This window comes from Osmerus eperlanus, chromosome 20, assembly GCF_963692335.1.
Source record: "Osmerus eperlanus chromosome 20, fOsmEpe2.1, whole genome shotgun sequence".
Classification (NCBI taxonomy): domain Eukaryota; kingdom Metazoa; phylum Chordata; class Actinopteri; order Osmeriformes; family Osmeridae; genus Osmerus; species Osmerus eperlanus.
In genome coordinates, this window is record NC_085037.1 from 8,939,740 (window position 1) to 8,952,285 (window position 12,546).

General features: G+C 45.9%; 1 protein-coding gene across 1 annotated transcript; it reads right to left on the reverse strand.

Annotated features, from left to right (window-relative positions):
- Window positions 1-9,037: 9,037 nt before the first annotated feature.
- Window positions 9,038-11,844, reverse strand: arl4ab (ADP-ribosylation factor-like 4ab). Its single transcript, XM_062486813.1, has 2 exons — window positions 11,687-11,844; window positions 9,038-10,983 (listed from the first exon to the last, which is right to left on the reverse strand). Exon 2 carries the CDS (start codon window positions 10,870-10,872, stop codon window positions 10,267-10,269), a length of 606 nt encoding a protein of 201 aa, XP_062342797.1. The 5' UTR covers window positions 10,873-10,983; window positions 11,687-11,844; the 3' UTR covers window positions 9,038-10,266.
- Window positions 11,845-12,546: the final 702 nt, after the last annotated feature.

Sequence of the window (12,546 nt, forward strand, 5' to 3'; positions counted from 1 at the left end):
AGGCAGGTTTTACTGCTCTACAAAGACACTGTCACTATCTCCATACACAGACTGTGGAGGAGAGCTGAAAGAAACAGAAGGATAAGAAAGCAGAGGAAGGGGAGAAGGAGAGAGGAAGAAGGAGAGAGGAAGAAGGAGAGAGGAAGAAGGAGAGAGGAAAAAGGCGAGAGGAAGAAGGAGAGAGGAAGAAGGAGAGAGGAAGAAGGAGAGAGGAAAAAGGCGAGAGGAAGAAGGATAGAGGAAGAAGGAGAGAGGAAGAAGGAGAGAGGAAGAAGGAGAGAGGAAAAAGGAGAGAGGAAGAAGGAGAGAGGAAAAAGGCGAGAGGAAGAAGGAGAGAGGAAGAAGGAGAGAGGAAGAAGGAGAGAGGAAGAAGGAGAGAGGAAGAAGGAGAGAGTAAAAAGGCGAGAGGAAGAAGGAGAGAGGAAGAAGGAGAGAGGAAGAAGGAGAGAGGAAGAAGGAGAGAGGAAGAAGGAGAGAGGAAGAAGGAGAGAGGAAGAAGGAGAGAGGAAAAAGGAGAGAGGAAGAAGGAGAGAGGAAGAAGGAGAGAGGAAGAAGGAGAGAGGAAGAAGGAGAGAGGAAGAAGAGAGCAAGCGGAGGAGAAAGATGGCCACCCTCGATTCCGCACGTCAAGATGTGCACAAACAAAGTGACTCGTCTAAACAAGAACGTCACCTTTGAACCCCTGGCCTCTGCCTTGTGTGTCAGAGATAGCCTATCACACCCAGTGTGGTCATATGAGTCACCCCAAGGTACTACTGCTGGGTTTAATGGTCAACCTGGTGACTGACCAAGTTTTGTGATTAGCAACTTAAAAGGGCCTGCTCCATTAATGTGTGACTAGATTTAAGATTAAGTACCTTGGGTTGAGTCATCCTGTTTACTTTAAACGGAAAGAGTCACATGCATGTGAATACAAGTTTTAATCACGGCAGTACAGTCATTCAAATGTGAATTTCACAAGAGATTGACAGTACAAAATCATGAACGTAAAGTTATCAGAAGTCAAAGCGTTTTGTGCAATAAAAATGTTACTGCGAAGAAAAAGACGACAGGATTGACAAGGCTTTTGAAGACGTTTGTTTCAGGGTTAGGATTTGGTTTTACATGTACATGTCATCTGTGCAAGCCTGTGACAACTTCCCTGTTCTCTTCTCAGGATCCCCTCAACTGTGAAGACTTAATGAGTCTGGGATAAGCACTGTCAGTCTAGCATGCTGTTCAATCAGGCTGTTGTGCTAGCATCACAGAAGGGAGACGTCCTCGCCGTTGGCAGACCAGGGGCCCCGTTCTCCATCACTGAGAGAACGCTTAGCAGAACATTACATAACAGGGACATATGAAACCTGAGTTCAGTCATTATACATGGCGTGTAAACAGACCTTCCAGCTACCTTTTGAATCTGCCTTTTGCATACACATGACACACGCGCACACACACACTGGCATATAGACAAACACAAACACATGTCCCTTGTGTGACCCCGGCGCGGCTCAAAGGACAGGGTCAGGATGTCAGTGAGTGATGTGGGTCTCTGGTCTTATCACCTTCCCAGGGGGCAGTGGGAGGTTATCTGTTTCCTGTCGTGGGTCCGGGGAGAGACTCGAGAGAAGCTGTTCTGACGCAGATCCCTCAGAACTGACCCAGCCTCTGTTCCGGAGCTGACAGATGATCAGGCCTAGAGATGCTCAGCTTAATTAGACCACACTGGGGGAATGTAATCTATAACTTTATTTGCCTCATTAGCATGGGAGACTGTCAAATAGGAATTTTCTGCAGTACATCTGAAAGTATGGGATAGGTACAGCTCAGTGGTGGAGCATTTGAATGAAGTCAGGAGAATCATAAGATAGAAGTCTGGCAGTAAGGATATAGTGAGAATACCAACATTGTGACACTGTTAAGGAATGAATGACTCTACATTGTGGTAGAGATGCTATTTTGCTAACTGTGCTTTACTTTCCCTCCAGGATATCCAACTTAGAGCAGCTTGTCTTTATTTCCTGCTCATTCAATTCCAAATGAAGCAGGCCTACCAAAGCATTCTGGGAGAATGTGTTTCTATGAACAAACAAACAGCGTGGCCAAAGTGCAGACGCAATAATCTTATCTATACCAATAATCGGTATTTTCGTCTTGTTTTACAATACCTAACCCTTGTTCAAACAGTTCAAGTCCTTGCAAGGCATTCTCAGCTTTATTTTGGGGAGAGAACAGTTGCTTCAAAGGCCAGGATTTCCTTCAAGAATAGCATGAAAGGCATTCCATGTGTGGATACAAACCCTTTGTCCTGTCTGACTGTCATAACGTTTACCTGTGGAATTTTTATGCGGGTGAAGCTTCCACAAGGCACTGCTGAAGGATGAGAACACTTTACTTTGTGTTGCTTCGCCAACACAAATTTAGGTTGCTTCGGACCTAAATATTAATTAATTTTGAAATAACTTGACTATTGTGAAACACATTGGTTTACGTCCCCCCAAAAAACATTTGCCCAATAAATTCCTACTTAAACAGATTTTACCCCTTAATGAAAATCTTATTTAAAAAAAGCACTAGCCATGGTCCTAGTCCCAGTCCCAGTCCTAGCACCAGCCCCTTAGTCCCTAGATTACAGTAATGAGTTTGGGCTCTGGCCCCTCACTTGGGCCTCCACCCCCAGCTGCTTCCCTCTGTACAGAGGAAAACACATCCATCCCCTGCCATTGTTCTCTCCACCCTGAGGTCATTTACATTAATATCCCCATGCTGAGCTTGCAGAGAGGAGAGATTGGAGAAAAGGTAGACTTGGAGGCATTTACTTTTCTCTTGGAAAAGGAGCTTTAGAAGTTTAATATAGTTCACTTTGCAAACATTTACCGTAGGTTATATTACAATTATATTACTTGAGTTCCTGTGAGGCCAGTGTTTTCATATGAATTACTTTTCAGCTGAGTGTGTTATTTACTAAGTACACTTATCCTCATTGACGTTGTGATGGACTAAAACAAACACAAGTGGCTGGCGAAAGCCTGTGTATAGTCTCAGCAGAGTAGCAGCAGAGATTGGCTTGAACAATGTGCCACTTCAACAGCCTGGTAATTGTTTATTTGATTTGTATGAAAGTGGCTTGATTCCTCATGTTTAGGTCAGTCATTATGTTTATAATGTTGGAAGGGTCATTTGGAACACTCACAGTACAGGCCTTGTTAGATCATGTTTTGTTCAAACATGGCATGAGAAATACCGATTAGTCAGCCCTTCCAAAATATTATCCCTCGGGGTCCAACGTTCACAAGGCCGAGCGTGTGACGGTACTTGTCAGTGCCAAGAATATTGGGACAGACGGAGCCCTATCTTAAAACAACACAGGTGGCTCCTGTTGGAGCGCATTCAAACCCTGCCACCACCAGCTCCACAGAGGGGAAATGACACCAGCTTTACATAACATTTCTGTGGCAGATAGAGCTGTTACTCTACTGGACTATGTACCATTTAGACTGGGTTTGTATGCTCCAATCTGTTGACTACAAACTGGATATTCTGATATCCTCAAATCTGTACACTTGATCCTAATGGTCTGGGGGCTTCATTTACTTGCATGCCCTGTCTTTGCTGTGTTGGCTCAAACTGAGGGTGCAGAGACAGGGCCATGCAGCCCCCCTGAGGGCATGTTTTCTAATGGCATTATTTGTTAGGATGTAGCCATTCCAGGTGTCATGTGGAGGAAGTGTAGGGCGACACGACCCACGTTTGCCTGCTCTCAGCAAGTCAATCAGAGGTGATAATGAGGCGGAGAGCGGTAGCTCTGTGTTACCTTCTGGTAAGATAATCCTGTTGGTTCACCTCAGTAAACATCCTCACAGGTGCCCTGTCTCATGCAGTGCATGGCACAGCTGTCAATCTCACACCTGGGGTCCACCCCTGCTCCCTCGTGATTGGCTGGGGGACCGTACCCAGGTGTAGCCATGCTGCCTGCTCGGAGGCTCAACCCAGGTACCTGTGCTCCCACCGAGGTCCGGGGGAACCTTCAGCCATCGACGGTAGTGTAACCAGCGCCCTCATCCCCGTCCTCCATGAAGAAGACGCATGGTAGGCCATGTGACCAGGAGATGTGGGAATGAATTAAAGAGACATGAGATGAGATCAAAGTTTACATTACATTTAGTAATTTAGCAGACGCTCTTATCCAGAGCGACTTACAGTAAGCACAGGGACATTCCTCCCGAGGCAAATAAGGTGAAGTGCCTTGCCCAAGGACACAAAGTCATTTTTCACTGCCGGGAATCTAACCGGCAACCTTCTGATTAATAGCCCGATTCCCTAACCGCTCAGCCATCTGACTCCCTCAAAGTTTCATTCCTCTGTCCAGATAGTCGCTGGTCTGGTCGTTGTTGCCGAGCAGACTTTGGGTCGCAGCATCAAGCGAGTTGAGACCAGGGTAGGGGAAAGGGTGACATGAGTGGGTGCTTGCAAAGGGAGGGAAACATTATAAAGCACTTAACCAAAGAGCTTTTTACAACCGGCCACCTTTTTGTGTTTGTTTAAGTGGCTGAAAGTTTAATAGAGGGTTGACAGGTCACAGAATACTGGTCGTATCGGGCACTACACATCTTCAAATATTCAAACAGTGCAGATGTAAATAAAGATTATGTAAGGCTTGGTGGACAGGTATGAAAGGGTTTCTCGGAGAAGAAGGTATTTTGAAGCATGCAAGATTCACGCAAGTGTTCAGACAATCACATTGTCCTTTGCTATGCTTAATACTTTGATACTCCGAAGGATTCCAAAATGAGTTTGAGCTTAAAATGAGCACAATATGCATAACTAACAAACAGTATCTCTGAGGCTGGCTTCAGTGTTTGAGGAATTGTTGCTAATCCAGTAGCACAGGAACACTGAAGGAAAAGGGGAAACCTTGATGGTCGTCTCTTTGTTTGAGGAATACAACCCCTAAACCTTGGCCGTTACCCAGCAGGGCCCGAAGCAGGAAACCTTCAACAGTCCCTCCCTGTGAGGTAACAAAGCTTTTTAGACGAAACAGAAAAGCGTAAATCCTGCCGTGACTTTTGGTTGCCCCCACCCCACCCTCAAACACTCGTCTCTGATCATGACAAGAAGGGTGTAGGGACCCTTCCCGCTCCAAGTGAAGCCCAAAACTTCACGCCTTTCCTATCATCGTCTGAACCCCACCCTAAAACATCAGGTCTGTCCAGCCCTCTGACTAGAACAAGGAGATGTAGGGGTTTCCCATCTGTTGTTTACTTAAATCTCATACATACTCTGACCGGTAATTACTGGAGCCAAAAGAAAAACACTACCAAACACAAAGATCATTAAATGATCCCTGCCCCACCCTAGTAGAAATATAAACATTACAAATATTCATAGTGGGAGCTGTATTGTCACTGGAGACTGAGTGTGAGTTGAGTATCATACTGGATCAAATGTGCTGCTGTAACTAGCCCATTATGTAAGTGCTTGTTCTGTGCTCGACACAGTGTTGAACCTACACATGAGACCCCACAATCAGTCTGTGTTTTTAGGCCAAGTGCCTGCCATTTCTACTAATACTGCTGGAGAGATTAAACATGGCATGGAGAAAGAAAACAAAAAAAGAGTGAACAGAACAAGGTGGTCTGCAACCCTGTTTCCTGTGTGGCGTGACTCGACAGAAACCGCACCACCCCGCCCCTCGCTCTGTGCTCGCCGATGTGCCAGTTCACACTTTAGTCTTCATGTGCCCGTGACTGGATAAATAAACCCAAAGTGCTGGGGAGTCGCCACCAGACCCCCTCCCTTCCTCTCTCTTCCAATTGTCTCAGGAACGGAAACCTGCTTTGTTCCCCTGAATCTTCAAAAACAGGCAGGCAAAGACTCCAAGCTGTCGTGGGTTGGATGTGAACTTAAACCATGGGGCGAGAAACAGACAGAAATAGCATCCAGTCTAAATAAACAACCCAGTAAAATCAGAGGTTCTCTGTAAATGCTCCAAATGTATTTCATTCAAAATCCAATGATTGCTATAGTTGAGCAGTTGTCTAAATATTGTTTAAGTCAGTATCCTGGGATGCTGGGGTGACAATATAGCTGAGGAATCCAAAAATACATGTCATTGTTATGCAACAATGGCGGTCTGTCACTAGAGAGGAGTTATAATAAGATTGAATATAACATAATTTGATCAAATATGTTGCATTTTTTGGTTGTGTTGTAATCAAACAAGTAATCAACTGTAATCAAATAAAATTAATGTATAAAGAATGTATAAATCCTGAATTGCATGTGTGTGGTATCAGTATCTTGCTATTAATACAAATATATTTGCATGTTTTGTTCGCTCTAATTAGCTGTAAGTCATTGACAAAAACTATCCAGGCACATCATTCATAATTCAAGTCATATAAACCAATAGATAATAATTTCATACAGACGAAACTGATTTTACAGTTCACTAATTTTATTACTTGAAATATTCAATAAATTAATAACATTCCACCGACATTCACTTAACAATAATACCACAGAATAGGAAATAAATTACAAAAGGGAATAAGAGAGTTGAGATGGTTAAAAAACATATAAAGATGTGAAAACTGCCTTACGTCATTTCCTGTGTCTTGAGAGCAGTGGGTGGTTGGGGGGGGGGGGCGTTAGCTCCTCTTCTCTTATCATCCTTTCCTTTCCTCTGCAGAAATGTCCCCACCCTCACAGTTCTCTCTCTCTTTCACACACGCACACAAACACATGCTAACTCTGCCCCAGTTCGAACACACGCACCCTGCCCCAATTCTTACATACACACAAATACGTCACCCTGCCACAGTTCTCACATAGACACACCCACACACAGTTCACACAAAGACCAGGATAAGTGTGTGGATGTGTGTTGGGGGGGGGCAGGGGGGCTTCACAATCAGCGTCCAAGATGACGACCCTCTCCTTCACACCTGTGGAACAAGACTGGGTCCTCAGCCATAGACATGCGTCAGACTAAAATCCTTTGTTGAGCCAGACAGAATCCATGCAAATGGACCTGAACAGCGACACTTTCTACACGACAATACGGTATCTGTGTCTTGCAGAGGCGGCACCAATCACGGGGCGTGGGGCGAGTCTTGTGTTGGTGTAGTGTGTTGTGGTGGCGTGTCATGGACGGAGGAAGTTGGAGTAACCGGCTGTCATAAACATAAAGGTTAACTATCCAGATTTGCCCCACATTCTGCTGTGGAAGCCCTTAATGGCCATGTGCTGTGCCCATTTAATGACCATGAACAGGATTTTTATGGCCATGGTACAGTTCAGCCCCACGTGGCCCATGGAAGGAGAGTAAAGAGGCAGTGCGGGGGCGGGGCGGGGGCAGGAAGGGGGAGTAAGGGTGTGGCACGGCTTGGATCCAGTGCCTCCTGATCCAGTGTTTTGGAAGTGGGCATTAGGGGGCTTGGGGGCAGAAAGAGGCCTTGGAGAGCTATGTGCTCCCCAATGCCCTCTGGGGTGGGAAGGGGGCTGGAATGGTGGGGGTACAGACATCCCACAACCTGGTACCTCTACACTCTGTGCTGGAGGGGGGGGGCAGAGGGCTTGGAGGGACCCAGCAGAGTCCTGCCCTGGCTGCACTAATCTCATGTTAATTACGTCACAGGATCAAAGAGAAAGGGGCCCGGGACAGGGTTTGTACCAGTACAGGAAGGGAGTGGTGGGTGCAGGGATGGAGGGAGGGATAGAGGGAGCAGAGGAAGGAGGGAGCATGATATGAGGGGCATGGGAACAACCTATCGCTTCTGGGCCTCCGTCACTCTGATGAACTGGGTTGGTTCCCCCATGCCCCCAGCCATGGGAACGAAGAGCAGCTTAACCCGCCATGCCATCCACCCCTGCCTGAGTGCTCGTTTAACGGAAAATAAGTACAGGAGCGCTGGGCAGGCTGCCAGATCCCCCCCGCACGCACGCACACACACACACACACACTCCATCCCACACTCCCCAGTTTGGATGTGATAGAGACTCTGTATTTAAGATGGGGGGGCTTGGAACCCCCTCTATGTACTGCCATTTCCACACTATATGCCATGTCAAGTTACTGACATGTTTTCACTCTGTGGTTAATTGATGCAGAGCCAGTAAAAGACCGGTAAAACTGAAAATTCTATATGATTTCTGTCTGACAATTTCCCTAGTTTTTGTGTATGAGACTCATAATGTTGCTCCGTAAATGTATGCTTGTTAGTCTTGCATAAATAAATACTCATTCAGAATTCTGTTTGAGGTTTTTTGGTGAAGAGCACAAGCAGGGCGTTCTGTGAGTTTGTAGGCTCTGCCGGGAGAGCGCTGTCTGCATACTTCATTATCTCTGAAAGAATTAGATGTGTGCCAGCTTCACTTCCATTATCCTTGGCGCACATAGACCTGAGTGTGCGTGTGTATTGTGTACATCACGTGACCTCCCCACCTTTTTTTTTTCATCCAGGTCAACCAGCCAGAGAAGCCTCTAAACTGGGGAAGTCCAGGAAAATAATTCCTTAATGGGTCATCTACCCTGACTAATACCCCCTCTCTCCCTCCCTCTGCTGCCTCTCCCTCTGCTCTCCCTTTCCTCCCTCTGTTTGTGTCCGTTATTGTTCTGAGAAGGGCAGGTACTTTGCCAGTGCCTGTGGCCCCCCCTGCCCTCCCCCCTATCTCAACCACACCGCTCCAATGCACACTGCCACCAAAACCAACAGTTTAAGCTCACAGAAACCGACCCCAGATACACATCTCTGACAGAAACCTTTCACCAAACAAAATCTGAATAAATAAAGGTGCCTCAGCCTTACCACAGGTTCAGCACGTAAATATATCTACATATTTTACTTCCACTGGTTCAGCCTTTATTTTGCCCCTCCTCATTGCTACCAGTGACCAAAATACTGAATCTTAAAGCGTTTTGACTATTGGTAACATTCTATCTTTCATTTTAACTTAACCTAATATAAATGGTAATGATAATTAGGGACAACGCATAGCATGTTACAATAATGCTCGTCCTGTCTTGAGATAGTGAAACAAACAAGGGACCAGAAAGTCTCTGTCTTGTTCTTGCTTTTATTCAAGGTGAACAAATTCAGTCAAACATCAATTATGAACACCCTACCCTCCCAACACACACACACACACCGAGTGAAAAGGTGACACGTGGAAACAGCCCCCCGACTTGTATAAAACGCTTCATTTGAAGCAGCATTTCATTTCATATTTTTCTTTTCATATCATAAACTTCATACAAAATTCAGACGGTGCAAGTAAATAATTTTCCAAGGTCAGAAAAAAGCCCATAAAGTGCATTTAACTGTCTCTAGGGAATGGCGGGTGTGGGGTGCTGGGGGGGCATTTCTCTGGGTGGAGATTGCTGGATCTGACACCAGGATGCCACTTAGAAGGATGGGAGGGGGGGCGCTTGACAGCCAGCCAGGAGGGAGTATTCCTGCTGAGCCAACTGAGGCTGTCAATCATCTGAATAACATGAGACAGATCCAACGAGACAAGGGGTTGACGCTGAACTCAAAAACCTCTCGCCCCAAATGAAAGTCACATTGAATAGCTGCTGTAAATCCTAAAAATCCATGACTGATGAAACACATTTGTTCCTTTGACATTTTAAGAACAGTCTGTGCATTCTCTTTGTGAACCATTAAGCTTATTTGTGAACGACCGCTGACGTGACCCTACCACCGCTGTGCAACATGGCCAACAAAACCATTATATTTACGCAGGTTGCACCATACTAATAGTACTGACACCTGCAACCTATTAAATGTCTGAACTCAATCTCAACACAGGCTTTGGTAAACTGAAGATTACATTGTTGGTTCACGCTGAAAACTGCTGAACTCTTGGTTACATACTTTTGTAACACCTCAGAATAAAACCAAAGTCTGAATGTCAATATTCCTTCTTTGACACTTCAAATGTTCTCTGTTTTGAATCATTTGGCTATGGCGTAATATTTCCTTGAAAACAGATCATTAGAGACCCATATGGTTGTCACAGGATAGTTGCTGTCCAAAGTTCACGGGGCAAATCAATACCATCAGCCCCGGAGAGAACAACACCCAGTCCAGTCCAGACCAGGTCAGGCCCTGAACAAACACAGTTCCACTTGACTAATACAACTCAGCCTGTTATGAGACGGGACAGTCGGCTGACTCGAGATCAACCTTTGTGTCTGGCTCGTGGAAAACCCCCAGAGGGGCTGTGTGCTGGTATCTCCTGGTAGTCCTCGTTGACTGACGTCGTTGCGCCTAGTCATCATCTTCATCTCTTCTTCTTCTGCTGCCGCAGCGTCTTCCTCCTCTTGGTGATCATGGCGTGCAGCTTCTCCAGCCCCTCCTGCAGCCCCTCCCCGATGATGGCGCAGGCGGGCTGCAGGTGCCAGGGCGTGGAGGCGCCCAGCTCGCCCAGCGCCAGCATGCGCTCCATCTCCTGCAGGGTGAGAGAGTTCCTCAGGTCCTGCTTGTTGGCCACCACCAGCACGGGAACCCCCTGGTTCTCGGCCAGCCGGGTGATTTTGTGCAGCTCCGTCTTGGCCTCCTCGACGCGCTCGCCGTCTACCGAGTCCACCACGAACACGATACCGTCGGCGCAGCGGGTGTAGGAGCGCCACAGCGGCCGCAGCTTCTCCTGCCCGCCCACGTCCCAGAAGTGGAAGGCCGCTTTCCGCCGGCCGGAGCCCAGGGACACTTTGATCTTCTCTGTGTTAAATCCCTTCGTCGGGACCGTGTTCACAAACTCATTGAAGCGCAGCCGGTACAATACGGTGGTCTTCCCAGCACAGTCCAGCCCCAGAATAACAATGTGGAGAGCTTGGAAGGAGGGCAGGCAGGGGAACAGAGCTGGATGGTCCGATAATCCATTCCCCATCTTGTTTTGTCAGGTTGGAGAGGATAGAAGCAGGGCCAGACAGGAGGAGACTACTGCTTCACCAAATATTCACGAGGCTTCTCTCATTCCCCCCGGGGCTGCAGCTTTAACCTATGAAAAAAAGGAGGATGCAGTGTAAGCAACAGTAAAAGCACTCAGTCCATTGCTTTACAATTGGAGGGGCTATTCAATGTTAAGTGAATAAACCCCGTCTCCCTTTTATTCCACAGCCTTAACATCTTTTAAACTGCGTCCACGTTATTCCGGGCCATAGGAGATGAATGAGAAATAAAACAGCAGGGTGGACGAGAGGCTATTTGCACATGTAGCGCCTCAAGCAGCGGACGGGGATTTGATACGCTAATTTCCATTCAATGGCAGTATCGATATAAATGTACTTGGACGCTTTGGTTTCCAACAAAAATCCCTCTTTCTATTATGCATGCTGTAGAGTGCCAAAGCCTTACATTGCTTGGCGTGTGTTTTCGTCTTGACAAACAGTCAAAATGCAATTTTCAACAGCTACCCCAAAAACGAAAGCTGTTGCGCGGCAACATAGGGTATAGCCTGACATGGCAAGCTGATATTGATGGACGCGCCTCTACGGTTATGCCAACAAGTGCTTTGGGAAAAGCATTTCCTACATGTTGAAATCAATTCATCAATACGATCATATCACATGATGCGATTATGTAAGCAACACTTTTACGTGTTATAGACAACGTTCACAACGATAGTTTGTCTCATTATTTTGGTTAATCCGAAGCTCTCTCACTGCGCACGGCTAAAACAAAATGACCTTTTGCTGTCTTACCTTAACGATGAATGTACTTTCCAAACATGGAAAATCAACAATAGTGCAACAGTGTATCCTTGTTTGAGCTTCTGAACCTCTCACAGTCACATCCACAGAACCACTGAAAGATAAAGTGCGTCGCCTTCCTCTCTATTCCAGAGCACAGGTTCAACCCACATCACGCAGCCGCCAATCTCCGCGTTGCCTGATTGGATGAGAGCAACGCCTGTCGTTTTTCAGCGAGACACACCTTCTCTCCACCTGTTTGTGTCACTCAGAGAACTCTGAAGTAGCAGCTAGACATATTATATATTTGTTTGCCATGAACAAACATTTGGATGGTAAATTAATTAATCAATGTTCTCATGCCAAAATAATGAGACCTAATTCTAATATTTAATTAATAGACACACATGCTTGTGTTTATAATAAAACAAATACCTCATATATGATTCTATTTCGATATATGCTACTGATGACAAAAGGACATTTCACCTGGCCAATGGCTTTGCTGCTTTCAGACTGACTTAAGTAAGCTAGGATGCTTTTTATAGATCATAGTTTTAATCACAAGTTACCCAGACAGGAGGTATCAGTGATGGGGCTGCTGCTCTTGATCCAAGTGAAGGAATACTAAACTCAGTGTATTGACTCATTTGTCTTGGATTGCATGGGGACTGCCATGTCGAGAATATAGCTGTTGCACCACCAGGTGGCAGATAATGTCAACTACATGTTTTGAAGAAGAACTTCCAGGGCTTTCAGGGAAAACATTTAAAAAGTGTCTCCTCTTCTATATTGTCTCATCTAATTCAACAACCAATGATTCCACATTATGTTTCTGTCACAGAGAAAATGAATTTAGTTTGACTCGAAAT